Source organism: Drosophila albomicans, chromosome 4 (genome assembly GCF_009650485.2).
Source record: "Drosophila albomicans strain 15112-1751.03 chromosome 4, ASM965048v2, whole genome shotgun sequence".
NCBI lineage: Eukaryota > Metazoa > Arthropoda > Insecta > Diptera > Drosophilidae > Drosophila > Drosophila albomicans.
This window is the reverse complement of record NC_047630.2, coordinates 1,438,020-1,461,736: the sequence shown is the minus strand read 5'-3', so window position 1 is coordinate 1,461,736 and position 23,717 is coordinate 1,438,020. Positions and strand designations below refer to the sequence as shown.

Here is a 23,717-nt window from a genome sequence, read left to right as displayed (position 1 = left end):
TAGAGGGTTAGATGAATCAAAATTGCTTGAGTGGTAGAAACGAGCCACAGTGGCAACGACCACGTCGAAACAACCGCTGCGATTGGTGGTGAGCAAATATTCTCCTGATTCCGATTGGCGGAAATTTCGTGCGTACTTATTACGTTTTCACTCGCTCTCCGTATGCGTGTGTGTGTTTCCACCCAGAGAGAGAGAGAAAGAGAGAGAGAAGCTGATCAGACGTAAATATGTATGAGTGGCATATGTGAGTTGACCAAGGCGACAAACCGACATCAATTTGGCTTACTCAATATCCAACTGAGTTTGATGCAACAACGCATGTACATAATAATAATTAAACTAAAACGCTATTTCTTTAAACTTAGAAAACAATAACATTTCTGAGATTTACGAGTTAGGATTCAATTAATTTAGGAAAATAAGCAGGAGCCAAATATATTGAAAAGCACTCTTTCTGTCTCTCTCTCTCTTTCTCTATTACTCTCTCTGTTTCTCTTTACATGGCCAAATTGAATGCAAAAACATTTAGCGCCAATCCAAACGGACGACAGATCTAGCCGCAACGCTACTTCTAGACACAACCACAATCAAAAACTTTTCTCATACACACTTGCCACACCTTTATCTGCAGCATCGTCAGCCAACAAAAGCAGCTGCATCACCCTAACCAGTACAAGAATGGATGGCAAAATACTCTTCACTGTGCGACCGTCTCTGTGCTCGCTTTAGTTCGTCTTCATTGGCTCTTGTCGACATAGTGTGTATGGAGTTGAGAGTCGGACAATTGTCGTGAATCGTGGTCGCGAAGTATGCGCGGCTATTGTGGTTGGACGGATGCGGTGCGGTACGGTACGGTGTGGTAGCGAAAAAAGGACCAAGAACACGCGCAGTTCACACAGTCTCATAACCACACATACACATGACGCACGCATAGATAAATAGAGATAAGAAACAAACTGTGCGCAGGATCTCTGCGGCTAACAGTAAACAGTCCGGAAAAAAAACCCAGAAATATTTCACGACACAGAACAACAAAAATAACAAAAGGAACAATTTATAATAAGTAAATTCTCGGCGATGGCGTCAGCAACAAAATATTAAAAAAAAATTCTGCAAGATTTTCAAAAAAAGAAGCGCAGGAAAACGGAAATAGATGGAGAAATTGGAGAACCAAAATTGGCTCGCGTTGACACGAATGAACATGAACGAGAATAAAAAGTCGCCAAACGTCATGGCACAGTCAAAAATATAAGAACGCAAAACGTGTATTACGGATGCAGCAAATTTAATAGCAATGTGCTAAGCACATATAGTGAATATTAGTGTAGCTCGTTGTTAACGCCGCAGTTAGATTCCGAGATTACTTTAGTTGCACTTTAAAACTGTTCGTTTATTCGGAATATTCAACAATTATCGGTCGTCGGTATCGTTTGATTCTTCTTTGTGTCACGTTTGTAGTGCAATAAATAATTGTCGAAAGTGAAGTGAACTATATACATACATATATACGTGCATATATGCATATGTTTGCATAGCATTGATGTGATATTCTTTAGGAATCAAAGTTCATAGTCAAATCAAATGCATAATCAACGTTAACACGTTCTCTGACTAAAAAAGTTGTTTCTACTATGGATCTTTCGACGGCATATCGTTACAATCAAAATATGATGGAATATTACACATGTAATTGAAGTTGTATCTAATATATCATTTTTATAACCGCTACCCATAGAGTAGAAGGGCATAATAACTTTATGCCGGCAGGAAATGTATGTAACAGGCAGAAGCAGACATCTTCGACCCTATAAAGTGTATATGTATAATCTTGAGCAGCGTCCACAGACGATATAGTCATGTCCGTTTCAATTGTTTAATTTCTGCCACTCCCTCTTCCGCCCCCGCAAATCGACAAAAATCGAATAACAACTGTAATTTTGAAGCTGGAGTCTCGAATTTTGGTACATTCAATGATAACTACAGTATTTATGATTCCCGAAAATTTTGCGATCAGACAAAATTTGTCGAAGTTATTAACAAAATACTTTTGAGTGGGAAAATTCGCCCACTTTACTATGGGTCTTTGTTTTGAATGTCAATTTGGTATATTTTCCACTCTGTGTTATATTTTGAATGTAGTGATATATCATTATACCAAATATACCACTTAGCATATTTTTAGTATTTTTGTATTGTACACTTGTAATGTTTGCACTCAGATCAAATGTGTTTTAGATTTTTGCTACGCCACATTCTCCCCCCCAAACCGAAAACAAGTATAAAAGCTACAGTCGAGAGTGCTCGACTATGAGAAACCCGATACCCATTTTGAATAAAAGCAAGATATTGCGGTATTTTTTTTTAAATATACCAAAAATTCTACAAAGATACTAAAAACATACCTAATGGTATATTCGGTTTATTTATATATATAGTACCTCAATCAAAATATGCCATATTCGGCACAATATAACACATTTTCAGCCAAAGCAACTCAGACCCCTAGTAAGTCGGCGTTTTTGCCCATCCAAAAGTATTTCTTTAATATCTTCGACAATTTTTATCTGATCGCAAGCAAATTTTCAGGAATCACAATTACTATAGCTATTATTGTATATACCAAAATTCACGACTCTAACTTTGAAACGGTTGTCTTTCGATTTTTGTTGATTTGCGAGGGCGGAAGTGGGCGTGGCAAAAATTTGAAACAAACTTGATCTGCGTGCAAACATAACAAATGCTGTCGAAAAGAAATTATAAATTATAATACCCTTCTACCCTATGGATAGCGGGTATAAGAATCAAATGGCAAGCCTAATTTTATAACTAAAGTGTTTTAGTACATCCAATCATAACTAAAGTTGCTATGATTCTTGAAAATAAGGCTACGATTGGATAAAAATTGTAGAAGTTATTTTTGAGAAATAATTGTATACTGTTTTTACATAATGTTTAACGATATACCAAATATGGGTTTATTTTAGTAGTAGGGTCACAGTCGAGTACAAACGATGATAGCTTTCTTACTTGAACTATAATATCAAATGATTCATCAAATAGTAATAGCATTCCATGTCGTTAGAAGAGTATTTCGGACAGATTTATGTGTGCACAGTGGGATACATATATTGATGTACTGGACAATAAAGGCTCTATTGTCCGATTTTAGCAACAAGCGAGCGTCATTTAATGTAGTATCTATTGAATGTCAATAGATATTGTATTTTTGAGTACACAAACACAATGGTTGGGCAGATATCATTTGTTTCTTAGGCAAAAACTAATCCTAAACCCTCTTTATGTCTCATGAGTCCATTATCATTTTCGTATTTGGCACATTTCCAGCAATTGCCATTGTTTGCATACTTTTGACGTTTTTGTTGATCTGATCGTTGTATCAATGTCGCAATTGAATTTTGTTCGCTTGTGAGTAAGGGCGACTGATTTAAAACAATTGTCTTCTATGTTCATGGAAGGGATCGCGAGTTGCTTACAGTATTCTTACACAATAATTTGATTACGATCATTTTGTTAAAATTAAAGTTGTTTGTGTAAAATATTAATGGGAGCGACTAGCGAGAAAAATATATTTAATATCAATCTACTGAAACCAATTCCTACTTACATATAAAGCTAATACTAAAATAATAATTGGATTGGAGCTATTCGGACAGAATAGCTTGTACAGCTTCTCACATATACATATGTATTTGAGATTTTAGTTAATAGTAATGTCACAGATGAGTTAAGAATATATACATATGTATATATATATAGATTTTCTTAATTAGAGATTTAATATTGAAGACTTTCTGTCTTCACAAGTGCAAAAAAGTAAATGAGGTGTGTAAGCTGACAGCTTGTCAGTCAGTATACAAGTAGAATAATATGGTTGTCATTAGGACTGCATTCTTGCCATCAATTAAATGCGGCTCTGTTTCTTTATTCTTTTTTGTTTTTTTCATTTTTGATTTTAATTTGCATGGCATCCGTTGTACTGAGAAAATAATTTAAATCATCTTGGCATCTTGGCATTTTTACGTTAATATTTATACCCTGGGTAGAAAACTATTATTTTCATCTTGATGATTTTTTTTTTTTTTTTAAACTAAGAAGTTTTTCCCGTTGCAAAAATCGTAAACAAACTTGATTTGAGTGCAACAAGGGTGACAAGGCTTGTCAAAAAATTGTATTTCTATATTTTATAGACGCTGAGATCTAGGTGTTCTGTGCGTATGAACATGGACATGCCTATATGGTCTCACTGATCAATAATAAATATACAAATAGAGGAACTTTAAAAACTATCGCGTCAAGAAGGATTTACTTATCTACGCTCAAGGTTTTGAGCGATAGAAAATGTTCTCCACAATATTAACTTCGAGTTTATATTTGGTCGTTGATGAACATATGTACATATGTACATGTACATACATTCAAGTGGTGGCAGCGACACCAAGCATATGTGTTGCTTATTGCGCACGGAACCGACCGATGTTCGACGTTATTCGCGTTCGGACAAAAAATTTAGGCATGGAAAAAAATGGGGATAGTAAATATCAAGACGAAGAAATGTTACAGTTATGTTATAATTAAATAATTATGAAATAATTTTTAAGTGTTAGTAATATAATTCTCAATTGCGAAATGTTAGATAGCGCTTGGAGAAATTGGAAAAATTGGTTCGCGTTGACACGAATGAACATGAACAAGAATAAACAAGTAAAAAAGCTACGAGTGTGCTCGACTGTGAGATACCCGCTACCCATTTTGAATAATAGCAAAATATTCCGGTATTATTTCAAAATATACCGAAAATACTACAACAATGCTAAAAATATACCAAAATTTGTTAGATACAGTGCCAGATTCAAAATATACCATAGACGGCACAATATACCAGATTGTCGGCCAAAGTAGTCGTTTTTTCCCAAACAAAAGTATTTCTTAAATAACTCCCACAATTTTTATCTAATCGCAGCCAAATTTTCAGTAATCGTAAATACTATAGTTATTATCGTATGCACCAAAATTCGCAGCTCAAGCTTTACGCTTGTTATTCGAAACAAACTTGATCTGCGTGCAAACATAACAAATGCTGTCGAAGAAAATTATTACAGACGGACAGACACACACAGACAAACAGACAGACGGACATATCTAGATCGTTTCGGCTGTTGATGTTGATCAAGAATATGTATACTTCATAGGGTCGGAGACGCCTTCTTCTACCTGTTACATACATTTCCTGCCGGCACAAAGTCATAATACCTTTCTATCCTATGGGTGGCGGGTATAAAAATGAAACTGTCAAAAATATATAAGAACGCAAAATGTGTATTACGGATGCAGCAAATTTAATAGCAATGTGCTAAACACATATAGTGAATATTAGTGTAGTTCGTTGTCAACGCTGCAGTTAGATTCCTAGATTAAAACTGTTCGTTTATTCGGAATATTCAACAATTATTGATCGTCGGTATCGTTTGATTCTTCTTTGTGCCACGTTTGCAGTGCAATAATTAATATTCGAGAGTAAAGTGAACTATAGTCATACATATGTACGTGTATATATGCTTATGTTCTCCTCTAACACGTTCTCCTACTAAAAAAGTTGTTTCTACTAAATATGATGGATGGATCTAATTTGTATACCCGCTACCCATAGGGTAGAAGGGTATTATAACTTTATATCGGCAAGAAATGTATGTAACAAGCAGTTCGAGGTATCTACGAACCTATAAGTATATATATTCGTGATCAGCGTCCACAGCCGAGACGATATACGCACCTAGATATCGGAGACTATAAGAGATAGAGATAATTTTTTTCGATAGCACTGTTATGTTCGCACGCAGATCAAGTTTGTTTAAAATTTTTGCCACGACTCCTATCATTACACCAACATATTTTTAGTATTTTTGTGGTATAGTATTTTGGTATATTTTAAGAATAATGATGTGCTGTCTTGCATTCATTAACAATGGATAACGGGTATCTCACAGTCAAGCACCTTCTACCTTCTTGCTACCCATAGGTAGCAAGTATAAAAAATCAATTGGCAAGCCTAATTTTATAACTAAAGTGTTTTACTACATACAATCATAACTACAGTTGCACTTGATTAAACGATGAGATAAAAAGAAGTTGAAGTTATTTTATAAATAATTTTATACTGTTTGTATAGTTCAACGATATACCATGTATATACCCATGCATATTTTAGTATTTTTGCAGTGTATTAATTTAGTCTACTCTATCAATCGATGGTAGCCTTTTTACTTGAGCTATAATATTAAATAAAACATACTGATACAAATGTTCTCCACAATATACGCTTCATGTTTATTTTTGGTCATTGACGAACATATGTACTATGATATATGTATGTACATATGTACATATATACCAAGCAAATGCTTATTACGCACGGATCCGACCGATGGTCTTCGTGTTCGGACAAGAAAATGCTGGCATAGAAAAAAATAAACGGGGATAGTAAATATCAAAATATGCAGATGCGAACATAAATTTGACAGTTTTAATGTTTATAAACTATAAAATATCTCAATTAATTTACAAAATTTAGCAAAATTCTTGATTCCTCGGCACCTATGAGTTTTATTATTAATTTTAAATGTGAACTACATACCGTTTCGTCCTATCGAATTTTTCCCAAATTCCAGAAATAAGACTTCAAATGATCTGCTTCCTGCTGTTCAGAGATATATTATATTTCGCGGCCACAGCAGATATATACAGTATCTGTGAATCTCTCGATCTCTCACTCTCTTTTTAAAGGTAGATTGGATACACTGTACTATAATACGCTGCTACGCTAAAATTAATTAGGAATTAGTTAAGATAATTATAACATAAGACTCTAGTTCTTAAAATAATGTTTTTTTTTTAATATTTGTTTAAATTAAAATTAATAATTACATCAAATTCTTATTTTATCTATAGGTCACGGTGGAGTTAATCAGCTGGGAGGTGTTTTTGTTAATGGTCGACCTTTACCCGATGTTGTTCGCCAAAGAATTGTAGAACTGGCCCACAACGGAGTGCGACCCTGTGACATATCTCGCCAGTTGAGAGTAAGCCATGGATGCGTATCTAAAATTTTATCAAGGTAAGCATGTTATGTACTGATACACTGATACATGATGTAGTCTTCTACATCATTATTCTATTAGAACTTTTTACCTCCAGCAAATGTATGTAACAAGCAGAAGGAACCGACCCCTAAAGAATATATACATATATACTCTTCAACAGCGTCCGAGACGATTTAGTAATGACCAATCTGTCCAGATAGAGCACTCTATAAGAGTTAGTTTATTTTAGATTGTCCGCAAATCGTAAATTATATTAATGTGGTCTAATTTAGGAATATTACCGCGCTGATGCTTAGTTAGATGCCTTATTTGTTGATCAAATTTGACTTTACAATTATTTTTTCCAAGCTCATGCGCTGTTTCCACAGCCACTCAGTGTTTTCTCATTTGATCGAGTCCCCTCTTTCACAGCAAGTAAGCAACAAGTAAGAAAGCTACAGTCGAGTGTACTCGACTGTGAGATACCCGCTATCCATTTTGAATAAAGGTAAAATATTGCTGTATTATTCTCAAAATATACCAAAAATACTAAAAATCCAAATGGTATATTTTGTATATCACATTCAAAATATACCATAGACGCCACAATATACCAGATTGTCAGCCAAAGCAACTAAGACCCCTAGTACGTAGCCGTATTTCCCCATATAAAAGTATTTCTTCAATAACTTCGATCATTTTAATTTGATAGCAACCATATATAGCTATATACCAAAATTCGAGGCTCTACCCCTAAAATCACACTTGTTATTTGATTTTTGTCGATTAGCGGGGCGAAAGTGGGCGTGGCAAAAATTTCAAACAAACTTCAACTGCGTGCAAACATAACAAATGCTGTCTTATAGTTTCTGAGATCCAGTGTTTCATACGAAGACAGACGGACATGGCTAGATTGATCAAGAATATATAGTATATACTTCATAGGGTCAGAACTGCCTCCTTCTACCTGTTACATAAATTTCCTGCGGGTATACAAATTGGGCACCGATAAATTTTGAGTGTGGCCGCTCGAACGCAAAACAGAATGCCCAGAATGCAACCAAACTTTTATCACTAAATTATAAATCAGTGAGCGATTGTAAAAAAAATCAGTAGTACAATTATCGTTTCCACTATTTCGCAAATCGAATAGAGTAGTTTTGATCTGTCCTACAAAAAATCAAGTTATTCAATAATAAAGAAAAATCTCTTCGCATACGAATAAATTTAATTACATTCCACCTTTTGCGGCCAAAAGTAATGACCGTTGTTTCATTTTTTATTATTATTATATTTCTACATATTATGTAACCGGTTGTATTGAAAATCACCTAATTTACAGATATTATGAAACTGGAAGCTTTAAAGCCGGAGTCATTGGGGGTTCCAAGCCAAAAGTAGCCACCCCTCCAGTAGTCGATGCGATAGCCAACTATAAGCGAGAAAATCCAACAATGTTCGCTTGGGAGATTCGTGATCGATTGCTCGCTGAAGGAATATGTTCGCAGGACAACGTTCCAAGTGTTTCTTCTATTAACAGGTAAGTGTTATATATATATAAATGTTAAATCTTAACAAAATACCATATATTTTTTATAATGTTAAGAGTATCAAATCTCTTGTATCACATAAAATATAATTTCTTTACAGAGATAACTTATAACATCAAAATAATTTACATATAAAAATAGACAAACCTAAATGATAAATATCTAAATTTGTTTAATTGAATAATAGATTACAGGTTTTTGATATGAAAGATTTTGTATTGACTTTTTAACGGAGCTACCGTCGACACTATAATTATATTATATATTCTATTCTTTTATAAATCTACTTTCGATCAGCGTAACTATAAAATTTAAGTTAGCTGTGTCTCTCTGTCAATCCGTTTTTTTTTAAGTTTCTTCTATTAATTTGCATTCAATTTTGAATGTTATATATTATATTATAATATAGTCGTAAAATTTTGGTCAAGATTATTTACAATTTATAACTTTACATTTAACATTAAAAATCGTATAAGTAATTAATTTTTCAAGATCCCAAAAATTATAAACAGCATGTGGATATAATTATTGTTTGCTGCGTTTACGGTCATCAGGATCAGCATTGCCAATCTTGGTCGTAAAAGTTTTCTCTATTTTTACTACTTACTACCAGGAGTATCTCAAAGTGATACGTGATCATTTTTTGTACCTACATATATAAAATACTAATGATTTCTGAGGTGCTCGTATAAACAATCTTCTTAAATCTAAATCAATACTTATTAAAAGGGTGAATCGCCATACTGATGGCGATGTTTGCTTGTTGTCATGATAGTCGCTTCCGCATCCGGTTGATGGGTGCGGTGTGGTGTCTGTTACCAAAAGTAGCAAGCGAAAAAGCTAATAAAAATATCTAAGTAGTTTTTGGCGTTCATAATTGCGGCGCAATGCTTGACACACGACCACCACAAAAGTTCGTTTCCTTTTCGTGTTCCGGTGGCATTGCCATCATCATCTCCATCGTTCTCTCATCGTGCTTACGACACAAGTTTATAATGTACCTACTTCCTTGTTGACCATAATTCATTTTATTTTGGCATTTGATGCTGCCAGCAGCCAGCAGGCGGCAGCTGCTCTTTGAATACCATAAATTAGCTCCACACAATTTCAACGACGCGAATGCTGTGTGTTGGTGGGTGATTAAAATGCACGCCTGAAAGTATGCCGCACTTGTTCGTGTTCGTACATTCCACTCCCATTCTCATTCTCTCGCCTCCCTCACATACCAATAACAATTCGCCGCAACGGAACACATCACTTTATCTGGGGATTTAAATATGACCACTACTCTCCCACGCACACATAAGCACGCAATCTACACGTGCAGCCATTCAAAATCAATTCGCTGCGAATTACGGTGACGAAGGCGATGACGACAATGAACTACATACATACATAGTACATGTATGTATGCAAAGCCAAAGAAGGGAGATGCGTAATATGATGTGATGAGTAATTTCAGGCAATAATGAGCATAAGCATGCCTTAATTCAAGAATGTGTGTTCGATTCAGTTCAGTTACAGTGCAATGATGAATCACTCTCGCACAATTACAAGTGAATGTGACATACCAGCCGTGGGTAGACACCTAGTCCGCAGTCTCGTATAAAAACGTGCAAATCCCAAGAGTGAGTGGCACTTACATTCTGACTTTATGCTACCTAGCACTCAATACACTCGTAAGCCATTCGTCCCTTCTGTTGTTAGTTGCAAAACAAGCAAGCTAAACCAACAAATCGAAACACCACCAAAAGTATCTGTATGAAGCATCATCCTAAACATATGTCTCAATTGTGTTCACTGCCCGAAATACCAAAAGTACCCACTTTTAACCCGATGCGATTGTTCTTTCTATTTCTATTTTTTTTGTTTTTTTTTTTGTGTGTACAGCATAATTTGATTTAATTCCACTTGAATTGACCCGCCACCAAATCCTGGGACAATTCAAATATGCTACTCGTATGTTAGCCCGATAACGGAGTCATAGCATTTTTATCAATTTGAATAGAGTTTGATGTCGACATCAATATTAGCTACTACAATATTATTATGTACACCTTTTTCATTTGATAGGACATCGCTCGACCGACTGCCGTCGAAAATGTAATTTGAGACAAGAACACAAACAAATTAAGTTCCAATCTAGGACATCGTCAATCAATTCCTTTAATCAAATTTAAAATTCATTTCTATCTCTGATTTAAATTTACAACAGTAAAAATTAATGTCGTAAAATTATAGTCCTACAACCTTAGAACTTGTGATTTAGCTTATTGACAATTGAGCGAATTCTCATACACTTAGTTATACAATATAAAATAAATCCCGTAAAAGTAGTTGCGCATAACTTAGCTTAACTGAGTTACTAAACATTCACACACTCTTACATACGTATGTATGTATATATGTAAGTACATATAAATTGGGTGTAAGATTTCCCTAATTGCAAATAACCTACGAAAGACAAATTAGAACGATACCTCATTGGAAAGATCATTCTTTGATAGAAAGAGGAGAAAAGAAAATACCGCTATTCATGGTTATATAAATATTGAAAGCTATTTCAATATTTCTTGGCTATTGCCAAGACGATGTACATATGTCTGTCCGTATATGTATCAAATTTCTAGAAGTCATTTAAAAAATACTTATATATTATTATCGATGTACATAATACCTCCTTCGGTAACATTTGGTATTTTTGAGTAGATTAATTCAGTATATTTTTGAATATGGTTTTATTGAAAATGGGTAGCGAGTATCTCACAGTCGAACACATTTAACTGTAGCTTTTTTACTTGTTTTGTTTGTGATACCGTCGCTATCAAAATTTAACGATTCTGATTATCGAAAATTTCCCACTGTTGTCTTCAGTTCACCGAGAATAACCTCTTCTCTTGTGAACTAAGTATGTACACACTATGTATGTTATTTGCACTTGCAGCCCTATAATTTAGAGTTTGTTAACGCTAAGACGAAGACAAATAATAACACTTACAAGTTCAACGCTAAGTCTATCAGTTACCTTTCATATATAGTATATACTAATAATCGGTTTCATTAACTTAATTCGTTGACTTTGAGAATATATGTTATAATATAATCTACAGGATCGTTCGAAACAAAGCTGCAGAAAAAGCAAAGCATGTCCATCACCACCAACAACAACAAATGCCACAAAGTCTTGGCAGTAACCACAACGCGAGTGAAAGCCTCGACAGCAGCACAGAAGCGGCAAGTGAGCAGCAGGCGTCGCTGACAACTGGCGTCACAACTGCCCGCAGCAATTCCAGTATCATCATTAACAACAACAACAACAACAACAACAATAACAACAATAGTAATAACAACAACAACAACATTGCAGCATCAGTTATCGCTCAAACGACATCTGCCACAGGTTCCAGTACGATATCAATACCGGGCCCTGTCTCTAACCAAGAAATAGTTAACAACAGCAGTCGGAATTCCAATGTAAATACCTCCAATTCCACGAGCGAACAAGTAGCCGAACAGCGCTCATCTGGTTCCGGTTCCGGTTCTGGGTCTGTATATAGCATAAATGGCATACTAGGTCTGCAGCATGCACACCCTCTGCAAAGCGCCAATAACAACAATACCGTTAACAACAACGTATCGGATCCAAACGGCAAACGAAAAAGAATCGAAGGACATGGTAAGAAATTTATAATTTTTGTTTTGATTTTGCAATTTTCACAGGAACTTTCTTAAACCATCAAATCGCATCAATTTAGATTTTAAATTAAAGATAACTTATTATACGTTTTTTATACAAATGTCGTGAAATATATCATAAATAACTACACAAGTTTTTCCGAATAGAGAAATAGATTATATTGAGTTTGTGAGGTCCAAAATTTATTATTTTTATTATGACTATAGTCTTCGTTTTCTGAAAATTTGGTTGCGATCAGATAAAAACGTCGAATTGCTTTGGCTGACAATCTGGTATGTTTTGCACTCTATAGTATATACTGAGTATATATAGTACCATATCAATATACCAAATATACAATTTAGTATATTTTTATATGATTGTTGTATGTTTAGTATATTTTGAAGAAAAATATACCACAATATTTTGCTATTATTCAAAACGGGTACCTTACCCATCTTACTTGTTTTGAACTTTAAATTTAAACATAATATAATATTTTCATGATTTTTTATTTTTTTACTAAATTTATATTTTGTTGGCTTTGTGGAACTTTTTCTGGAAATGCCCATTCATACGTGAGTGTTACTTAGTTGCAGAAAAGGGGTCAAAATGTCAAATCCAGTCTGAATCTCATTCACGAGACTGTCTCCTGCAATTAAAAGTTTTCGCTCAACGTACAGAAATAACAATACCTAAAAATGTTAATTTTATTATTATAGATTCGAAAACATTTGAAGTTCATGTCAAATATTTGCTACTGCGATTTGACTTAAAATTGCCTAATTCCAATCTTTAAGAATCCGCGAAAAAACGTCGAAATATAAAACTATAGAAATAAATTATAAAAAATATTTATTCTTGCCTCCCTCCTTTGGAATAACAACAACCCATTTTATTCTCGTAGTAGTATTCAAGTAAATTAAATTACTGCTGTTCACTCTTGAAGGGGTTTTGTTGACTGCGATGTCATAGGACACGTGTCGGTTAAGTGCATTTATGAATTGAATTGAGATGCCACAATTTATATTTACGAGTATGTTTAATAAAGAAATTATGTAAGTGTCTTACATTAGAATGTTGGTTGTTTGCTTCCATTTTATTTCGAAATCGATTTGTAGTAGGCAGTAGTGGCAGTATCCATTTCAAAATCATCAGCTTTTTAAATTCGGATATACAGTGAATATTAATAAAATCCACATAATCAATGGATGTTCCAAGAAATAAGTGAACATGTATTCCAAAGTCGATTTGTTAAAAAAATTTACTTGGCATGTTATATGATTACTTTCTGCAGGCAAAAGCTACAAAAGCTAAAGATCCACAAAAGAAAATATAATATAATAATAAATAATTATTTTTCTGAAAAGTATGTTTATCATCTTATTGATATTACTTTTTCTATTTCTTTCTCTTTAATCGAGATTTTTTCGTGTATTAAAAGAACACTTGTTATATTAGTATACGAGTATCATTGTTCATTTTACGAATCAATCATCACAGTATTTTACGATTTGTGGACATATTACTACATTTCTCAAAATGAACATTATTGGTAGTGTGACAGACAACTCCGTTGTGACAATTATGTTGTTCTTGCTAAATTGGGTCACAAATAAATCTCTAAAACGAATTTGCAACCGTATGGTACTATATTATCACACAACCTTAATTTTTTTTTGTTACATACGAGTATGATGCTACACAGACATAGACAGATGTACACAAACCCTGCATTGACGCAGTAGCAGAAGGGTGAAGCTCATGGCCCACGCCCACATTCCACTTTTGACATATTTGAGAAGGGAGGCGCGATGAGATTTGGCAGTGCTTTCAGTCGCCGTAAATCGAAGTCATTTTAACAAATTTGCCACAAATTCAAGCTCAAAACACTCTAAGGCAGCAGATACTCGTATCCTAAGGGAATCGATAAACAATCTCTCCGAATACGAAACAAAATGAAGCGGGACATGCGCATTAGTAAAGGATGGATGATGGCGAGGGTCTTCTGATGAGATATTCATTTCAGATGCGGGGTTTATTGCTCTTTTTATTGCTGCACTGGTGGCTGGCCTAAGAGCATGAAGAGGCTGTGACGAGTGTGGGGGTGAGGGTATTGTTAACGAAAAATCATCGCTGTGTAAAGCAGCAAGTGGGCTAGTTCGCTAGTTGGTTTGTGTCTTCGGTTTGGGAACTCGTCTGGCTGGGACAACACGGGCAATCTGGACAAGCACTTCGAAGTTCGAAGGGATGAGTTTTCCGAAGAAAATGGCCATTAGTGGGCGATTATTGAAAATGACAAGTGCACAGCGTTCGTTATGTTTTTACTAAATTTTTGCGTCTTTCTTATTGCTCAATTTGATATCCCCATTGACGCTCGGGTAGTTTTGTCAGTGCCATCCTTATAATCACAACTTTGTTTGCCACCATCACAGTCACCATCACCACAACCTTTATAGCCACTTAAAAATTTATAATTATGTGATTTTTAATTGACTAGGGGGTTTGAATTTAGCAACACATGTTGCGAATTATATTCATAGATACATGTGTAGAAACATGGTTGTTGATGAACATTGACCCTAATTAAGGCCGCAAAAGGATTTTCGCCGCTGTCGCACACTATTAATCGCCAATAAATATTAACCTTTCCCGTGCAACTTGCCAAGTGCTATCAATTTTATCCTCGACCACATAGGATTTTGATATTCTCGGTAACTTTTTGCAGATGTAAATTCTAACTTCTTGCAAACAGAAAATATATATAAGAGATTGAAGTATCTAACCCCTTAATCAACGTTGAGAGCCAACTATATATTTTCTATATTTTCCAACATAAGTCGCCCGTAAGCTTACTTTTATATTTTTATTTATATACTACATATATTTGTTGTATACTTTTATACCCGCTACCCATAGGGTAGAAGGGTATTATAACTTTGTACCGGCAAGAAATGTATGTAAAAGGTAGAAGGAAGCCATGTCCGTCTGATCTATAATTTTTTTGCGACAGCATTTATGCTTGCACGCAGATCAAGTTTGTTTCAAATTTTTGCCACGCCCACTTCAGACGTCGCAAATCAACAAAAATCGAATAACAAGCGTAATTTTATAGCTAGAGTCGCGCATGGTATACTATATACAATAATAACGATAGTATTTGTGATTCCTGAAAATTTTGTTGCGATCAGATAAAAAATGTCGAAGTTATTAAAGAAATACTTTTGTATGGGCAAAAACGCCTACTTACTAGGGGTCTTAGTTGCTTTGGCTGACAATCTTGTATATTGTGCCGTCTATGGTATATTTTGAATGTCGTACTATATCGATATACCAAATATATCATTTAGTATACTTTTAGTATTTTTGTAGACTATTTTTGTATATTTTCAGAATAATACTGTAACATTTTGCTTTTATTCAAAATGGGTAGCAGGTATCTACCCACAGTCGCACAGTAGCTTTCTTACTTGGTATTTATATATAATACATATATGTATGTAAAGTAGTATGTAGACGCGTTGCCAGACCGCAGCAGCAAGGTGTGGTATTAAAGGCTACGCAAAAGACGGTCACACAGGACGAAGAGGAGAACACAGTTGAAGAAGAACGCGAAAGAAGAAAGTCGCAAGCAGAACGGTCGTCTGATATTTAAGTTGATACAATTCGAAACATTTAATCTGAAACGAGTATTTTATATTACAAAACTCCCACCCGCGTACTTATATTAAATAAATCTATTAATAATCATTTAACAAACAACAGTGTATATTTATTTACATTTTTGATTTGTAAAATATTTTTATGGTTATTCTAATGTTAATTTTAATTCTTTCATTAATTCAATTTAAACTAGTTTTGTCTTTCGAATGTTCCAAAAAAATTACAAATATCACGGCAACAATTTTTGAGCATTGGTTTTTGTCTAAGATCTTTTTCTTTCAGGAAGATAGAAAGCAAGTAAGAAAGCTACTGTCGAGTGTGCTCGTCTATGAGATACCGGCCATATAATATAATTCAATCTGGTACAAAAAATATCAGATTGTTAGCCAAAGCAACTAAGACCTGATTGCATTTAAAACTTACAATTTTTATCCAAATTTTATATTTTTTTTATCTTACAAATTTCCTGTAGTCATTATAACAAGTGCTGTCCATACTAGCAGACGGACAGACGAACATGGCTATATCGTCATATATATATATATATATATATATATTAAGAATATATATACTTTAAAGGGTCGAAGATAACTCCTTCTGACATTTACAAACATTTTCTGCAGGCACATAATATCCGTTTGTGGATATATAAATATATATCGTCTCACCTGATGATGCTCATCGAGAATACATAGTCGAGCATGCGTTATCACCAATCGGCTTCAAGAGGGCTTACAGAGCTTACAGAGCAAGGCATTCCCCGATATTCGGATGGATGTTGAAGGCACTGAATACCATTGCTGCTGGCGTCTCATCGCTTTCACACTGTTGCAGAAATATGTTTTTAAATTGGTCCTATATCAATGATTTGCTCAGTGCTATGACCAGAGAGCTACACTGGAATCAGGATTGAACCTCGGCAACGCAACCTCGGCAAATGCCGTTTTCGCATTTTTCACGGCACTTACTACTTTTATTAAACTGCGATGCTGCATTTCCAGTAAAGCGCACAAACGGTAGTCAGAGTTAACTAGGGGATAAGTCGATCCCACTTCTGATGTGCGACCCCAATTCGATCATTTTAAGACTTTTTTTTTTTTTTTTTTTATTAAAATAATAACGAAATGATAACAAAGAAAGGTGCAACTTAAACAAATCAGAAATAATAAACAGAAAATTAATTATGTCAGCAGCACATAATAAATATAAAGTAAATAAAGATTGTGTAAATTGAACCTAAGGATATAAGGAAATCGCTGTTAATTATTAGGTCAAGACCCGAGCCAGCAGGTCTTGAGGATGACATCGTTTAAGTCTTCTCCTGACTGTAGTGCGATGAGCTGGCGTTAGGCGCTTAGCCAGGCTGTTAGGGTGACCTCCAAGCCTCTCTGTATATTTTTGGGCAATTGTCTGTATCTGTATCTATCGCCAATTTTTGGTACTTTGAGGTCGCGCTCGATGTCCGCCGTTCTCATGTACCATGGAGCTCCTGAGATCCGCCTCAGCGTCTTGGCTTGAAGTACTCGTATTTTGTTGAGGTGCATTTTAGCACCATACATTTCCATACACCTGTATTGCATAGAACAGGCTCGGAGCTAAAATGCACTTGAAAATTCGAACTTTGTTGTCCAGTGAAAGCTTGTTTTTAGCGGAGAGTAGCCAGGACATACGATTTAATTTGGTTATCATCTGCAATCGATACACACCAAGGTTACGCAAACCGAGAGCTCTGCTGGACTCGCTTTAATAGTAACAGAAATAGAGAAAGAAAAAAAGAGTTTATTAAAACCGCTATACACATTTATTTTATAGAGATGACATGATTGTATATTGTTGACAATATTTATTATACCAAAATTAACAATAATTCGACATATTTACACTTATATGCTATCTTTTAGATGAAAATCGGGATGTAAATATGCATGTTGAGGAGGATGTGAAGCGGCAGAGGTTCGCTTACGGTGGAGACCATATATATCAAAACGTAAATTTTGCCGATCAGTCCGATTTTGCCACCAATTTCAATGCATCTTATCTACTTCTACTTCCATTTAGATATGGTCTGGCAAATGGTGCATCAAAGATGAGCACAAATTGCTCTCCGAACTGGGCAATTTAACAACTAACAGCAGCAACGGCGTGCCTACTTATTATGAGGCGCCACCTAATGCGTTTTCCTCCAACTCAATCTCATGTGCTAGTGCAAGCGTCGGGAGTACTATTGGGAATGATTCTACAATGTTATATGATAGTATTGCAACAATATCACAAAGCCAGAGTACTCTATATACGCCACCCATCGGATCCTCAATTGGTGAGTCTTAAAGCGAGTGTTTTGAGTGTCATCGGAATCGTTTATAATCGTTTAGGATATAGGTTAAATTATACACACTAATTTGTAAGGTATGATAACACAGTTATTTACCTTCGAGGGCGAACTAGCGTCAATCCATTCCATAAAATATGTGTATACTTGTCGATATAGCTATAGGCTTATGTCTTAAGGAAAACCTAGATCCTCAGAGTCTATGGTACTATAAATATTTATTGACACACGTGTTCCAATTTTAATTTTTTTAATTTTAATTTCGACAAATAGTTAATTTGAGAAATTTGGTTATCAAAGATAGTTTTAAGTACTTTAACAGCTTTCAGTTTAGATTGAACTTGTACTCTGAGTTTAATTTCATTACCACTCTGCAAAGGACTGCAGATTATATACCTACATGTATTTTGTAAAATTGTATTGTTTTATTTATTTATTAATTTTGTACTGTTTATTATTTTTTTGGTCTACTCTTATTTTGATTGTATGTGCCATGCTGGTTCATTAAATCTATGAACTGTAACTGTAGGAAACAATTCGTTGACGCCCCTAGTGCCTATAAGTTTGCAAGATATGAAATTTAGCACAAATGTACAGGAACAGACCATTCCTCCCTTCTATACAGGTAAGAAAAACGTAAAACGTAAAACGTCACAAAACGGCTGAACAATATGTTTTTTGCATAAAAAATGCACAACGATATCCGAAAACAAAAATTACTTACTTCTCCTTATTTGCAAACTGCAAATTAATTTTTAATTTTTGAAATTTAAATATGGACATTTACAACAAAATATTGAAAAATAAAAATGAGAACATCAATTGAAAAAAAAATGATGGGATTCAGTAGCCACTTAAAAAAAAAAAATTAATTTGGTCAAAATTAATAAACCCGATGGTGTTACGTAACAAAAAAGTCAAGACTTTTGAGATTGTCTAATTAAATCGCATTTAGCTACACTTGTTGAATTAAAATATTTTTACATATAATTCATAGGATCGTCGTCACTTTCGTCATAATTTTGTTTTTTTCTTTGCGTTTGGCAATACGATTTTGGCATTATGTTTCGTAAATTCCGAGTAAAAAGTAATTACATAAGCATAAACCTTATCAATGAAATAAAATAATATTGTGTATTATATAAAATACCAGAAAACCCACTCCATAAGATAGAAAAAGGCATCTGAAAACCTTTAAAATATACATATTCTTGATATAGACTTGTTAATTTCGACTCTATGGAAGCCTATAAACTATAGTTTCCCAAAAATGTTAAAAGAAAACAACATCGCCAGTGGTATTTTACTTATTAGGTTGAGTGGCATTTAGTGCTTATTTAACTACCGATTTTATAGCTATAAATTTGGATTGGTTTTGAAACACAGAGCAAATGCCAATTACATGTTTTATGGCTTGTTGGTTGTTTGTATATTAAATCACATGTCAGTAAACGTCAAAAAAATTCGACACATTTAAAATGTCAGTACAATAATTTATACAATGGTTTTAACAATTAGCAATAGCCATCGAAAATGGTAGTTATGCAACAATAACAAACTTGGACAACGACAGAAACTCAACGAATATGGAAATTATTGAGTCAAGTGCTGCAAGTTGCAATAATTCGACAATTGGAGTTGGAGTTGGAGTTGAAGTTGAGCCACGAAACGATCATCAAACAACAAAGGAGTCCGGCAGCGTAGATTTGACGGGAGAGGAAAAGTGCAATAATAAGAGCCAACATCGCAATGACCTTGGAAAGCATCCAGTGGCCAGTGGAATAGGCCATTCCGAACATCATGATATACCAATAGCTCCTCTGATGAATATCGAGAATCAACAACTACATCAACATCAACAAGAAGGCACGAATATCAATGTCCCACCTTCTTTAATACTCCTACAGTCACAGTCACAGTGTAGCACTAACAGTTCTTCGACGGGCCAAATACGATCCGAGGCCGAAGTCGAGGCCAATTCAATAAGCAACAGCAATAATGCCTCGATTTATACGACGCCCACATTGCTTCCCAGTTTTAGTCCCTACTCCGCAGGCAAGTGCTACTACTAAAACTAATTCAGTTCACAAGTTCTTCGAAGTCGACGTTGAAATCTGTATCACTATACATTTACTTGGTGGTGGCTCTTTCTTTATTATATAATATTTCACATAAGTATGTATGTACACACATTATGAGACTCCAAACCTTTAAGATTCAATTTATTTTTGGCAATATAGTTTTGTGTTTTGTACTTTTATCCAACACAGGGAAGTTAAAAATACTTTAATTGAGTTTGGAACACACTACTTTTAACAGAAAAAAATTGATGCTTTAGGTTGAATAAATACTTTTCTAAACATCATTTATCCTTTGGGTATCGGGTATAATAACAGAAGAAACTTTTTTTTTTGCACATCATATTGAACGCAGTCTGTTGCATAAAATTATAAACAGTCGATAACTTTAAAATCCTATCAAAATAGTTTGTCTGAACTTGAAAATCCTACGTGTTTCTTTGCAGCATGCGGCCCAGTTGTGCCAAGTACAGATTACACATATAATCCTGCCTATACACAATATGGTGGTGCTTATGGTTCGTACAGTTATGGCACTAGTAGTGGATTAATCAGTAAGTATTTCTAAAAGGCACTTACAATTTATATATTTGTATATCGTTATTGTTGTTTTATTGATAATATAGATTCATCATATTATTACGAATGTGGACAAAATCAAGCGGGTCTCAATCAAGATTTACGCTCGCCTCTTGCGGCAACTAGAGCAAACTCGCTAGCTTCAGCCGCATCGCCAACTGGCAGTGCATGCACTAAGTCGGAGACATCAGACTTATTTCTTGTATAGGCCGTGGAGAACTGCAACTAATTCTACAAGTACATCTACATCAGGGATAGCAGATGTTTCACAAAGTTATACGACACCTACACGCGGAGTGTTTTTTCGATATCTTTGAACCGAAATTTTAAATATAGTATTTATTTTAAAATTTCTACCCTCCGATCTGATCAAATACATTATTAATTGTTATACATCATCAATGAATCAATATCACACAAATACGAAATCTCGACGATTTTCTACGAACTGAACTCATAACAAAAATTCTCATACAATTAGTTACTTTGCATTTAATACATTGATTCATCATTGATTATTTATGTACATACATATATAAAAACATAGCACACTCAACATCAAAAAACACACTCTATCATACTAATAATGATTATTAAAATGAATAATGTATTATTACAAATATTTTAAGAAGGGTATGAAAAGATAGAAATACAACAAATATACCAAAAAGTCCACTAAAGATACTTTTAACTAAAATCACAAAAACAAAAGTGAAAGTTTTCCTAATCACAAAAGTAATTGGGGAATTAATAAAAATAAAAATTTGTACATAGTGATACTGTATGCAAATTAGTACACTTATGCTAATTGTATTTCTCTGTTAAGATTAAAAAAGTAATTTATAACTAAAATTTAAATAAAATTTATTTAATTATACATTTTGCGATATCCATCTGAAAATTTGCTTGAATATTTCATTTACATGGAGAAACAAAAAAAAACTCATGAATAAATTGAACGCAATAGAAATATCAACGAAATTGTTTAGAAAACAAATACATTTCAAATACTGAATTTTTATTATTACTTAATTGAATTATTTATATATGGATAAACTTAGAAAACTATTTATATATTTATATTTACTGATGTAACAATTTAATATAAAACTTCGCCTGTACATCGAATTTTATGTAATTCGAATTCCAATAACGTATACTCGATACTCGATCATGCAGCCGATAATCAATAAGAAAGCATATACCAAAATCTGTATAAATACTACATATTTCATAATTCGTAAAACCCACACATGTAAACGATTATATAATAAATGTAAACAACTCAAAAATTAATATGAAATTTTTCATTTCTACCAGCCCGTACATATTTATGTATATTATTCTTAATATTTGCTGTTATAATAATAAAGGAAGAAAGCTTGTCCGTCATAGTCATATAAACACAATTTTTTGAGCACAATAGATATGTATGTATATTTCTCTGAAAGTCGAATTAATCTTATTTAGTCAGATATCTCGATAAACTCCTACATAGAGAGACTATTCTTCTTCCGCAGACCACAATTTTAAAAGACTTCTGTGTTGCAATTATTATTAAAATATCCATTTAATGTCACGGTTACGCTAAACAGCGATAGACCCTCAGCTGGACCATGTGTACGCTAGATGGCAACTACATACATCTAAACAATTTACAAAGATTTTCCGCCAATTGGAAATTTGATGATTGACGTCTATACTCGATTGGGCGCATGCTCGTGACCGCTTCTCTGGAAGTGTTTTTTCGTTTTTTTTTTTAATTTAATTATTGATATACACTTTTTTAAACGCCATGTTTGCTTGTGTCGCGCCATATGTCCCAGAAGGTTGCCACATAGTCGAAATTAGAACCAAGAAAAATACGCGCTAAAATAAATGCTAGAAATAAATAAAATTAAATTATAAAAATACTAGAATTTACAAAATGTTTATATGAAAATAAATTAATGTTATATGAAAATATTTATTGGAATTGGGCGAAATATGTATAACGGCAATAATATCGTTCCATTTATTCGGTTGAAATTATTTAATTATTTCTCGTCATGTATCGATGCCATACTCATTGCTCATTGTAGTGCCGATAGCGAACCGGCCATCGATAAGTAATAGCGATTTGAAAATGGATCATACCATTTAATTTGTTCAAAACTAATGAATTGGTTCACCAACTTTACAATAATCATTAATATTGAATTTAATAAAAGTCACAAGATCAATGTCTGTTGCTGCTTTTATATTGCGGTTGCCCTAATTTATATTGATATCGATAGGCCTTCACAGTGGTGGCAGCGGCAGGCACTGCTGTTGGAATAGAGTCGAGTCGATAGGTGTCACACAGCAATGCCAGTAGCAACAACTGAGCGGCAACGACAACAGTTCAAAATATATTGAAAATACATATATTCATAGAGTATAAAATATATCAGATTATCAATCAAAACCAAGTTAGGCCTAACTACAGCAACAGTTTTTTTTGCCATATTTCAATTTATTAAAACTACTGAATAATACGTATTCAAAATTGCAGTTTTCAGCTTGCAAAGATATCTGAACCCCACTAGCAAATGAATGCATTAGTTTTACATTTATAAATTTTTCAATAGCGCACTTTAACCATAATTTTTGCTAAAGAAAATTAACAGACTCTAAATATAATAATATTGTTTGAATAAAATTTCAAATTGGCATGTCGAAAAAACCGTACAGCTGTGCGTTGCGTCCGAGGTTCGAAACTCGAAG

General features: G+C 34.0%; 1 protein-coding gene across 8 annotated transcripts in view; it reads left to right on the top strand.

The window, feature by feature from the left end:
- LOC117573221 (paired box protein Pax-6) overlaps positions 1-22,259 on the top strand; it is a 37,868-nt gene extending 15,609 nt beyond the window's left edge. For 2 of the 8 annotated variants that reach the window (XM_052006236.1, XM_034256250.2), the window contains 9 exons: positions 6,967-7,132; positions 8,440-8,637; positions 11,758-12,323; positions 17,888-17,973; positions 18,045-18,303; positions 18,845-18,940; positions 19,834-20,370; positions 20,840-20,947; positions 21,020-21,814. In XM_052006236.1, coding sequence (XP_051862196.1) covers positions 6,967-7,132; positions 8,440-8,637; positions 11,758-12,323; positions 17,888-17,973; positions 18,045-18,303; positions 18,845-18,940; positions 19,834-20,370; positions 20,840-20,947; positions 21,020-21,180 — 2,177 coding nt within the window. In that variant the 3' untranslated portion in view covers positions 21,181-21,814. Of the gene's footprint in view, positions 1-1,609; positions 1,687-6,966; positions 7,133-8,439; positions 8,638-9,954; positions 10,255-11,757; positions 12,324-17,887; positions 17,974-18,044; positions 18,304-18,844; positions 18,941-19,833; positions 20,371-20,839; positions 20,948-21,019 lie in introns of those variants that run through there. The other 6 variants (XM_034256252.2, XM_052006238.1, XM_052006237.1 and 3 more) reach the window with 6 other exon arrangements.
- The last annotated feature ends 1,458 nt before the right edge of the window (positions 22,260-23,717 follow it).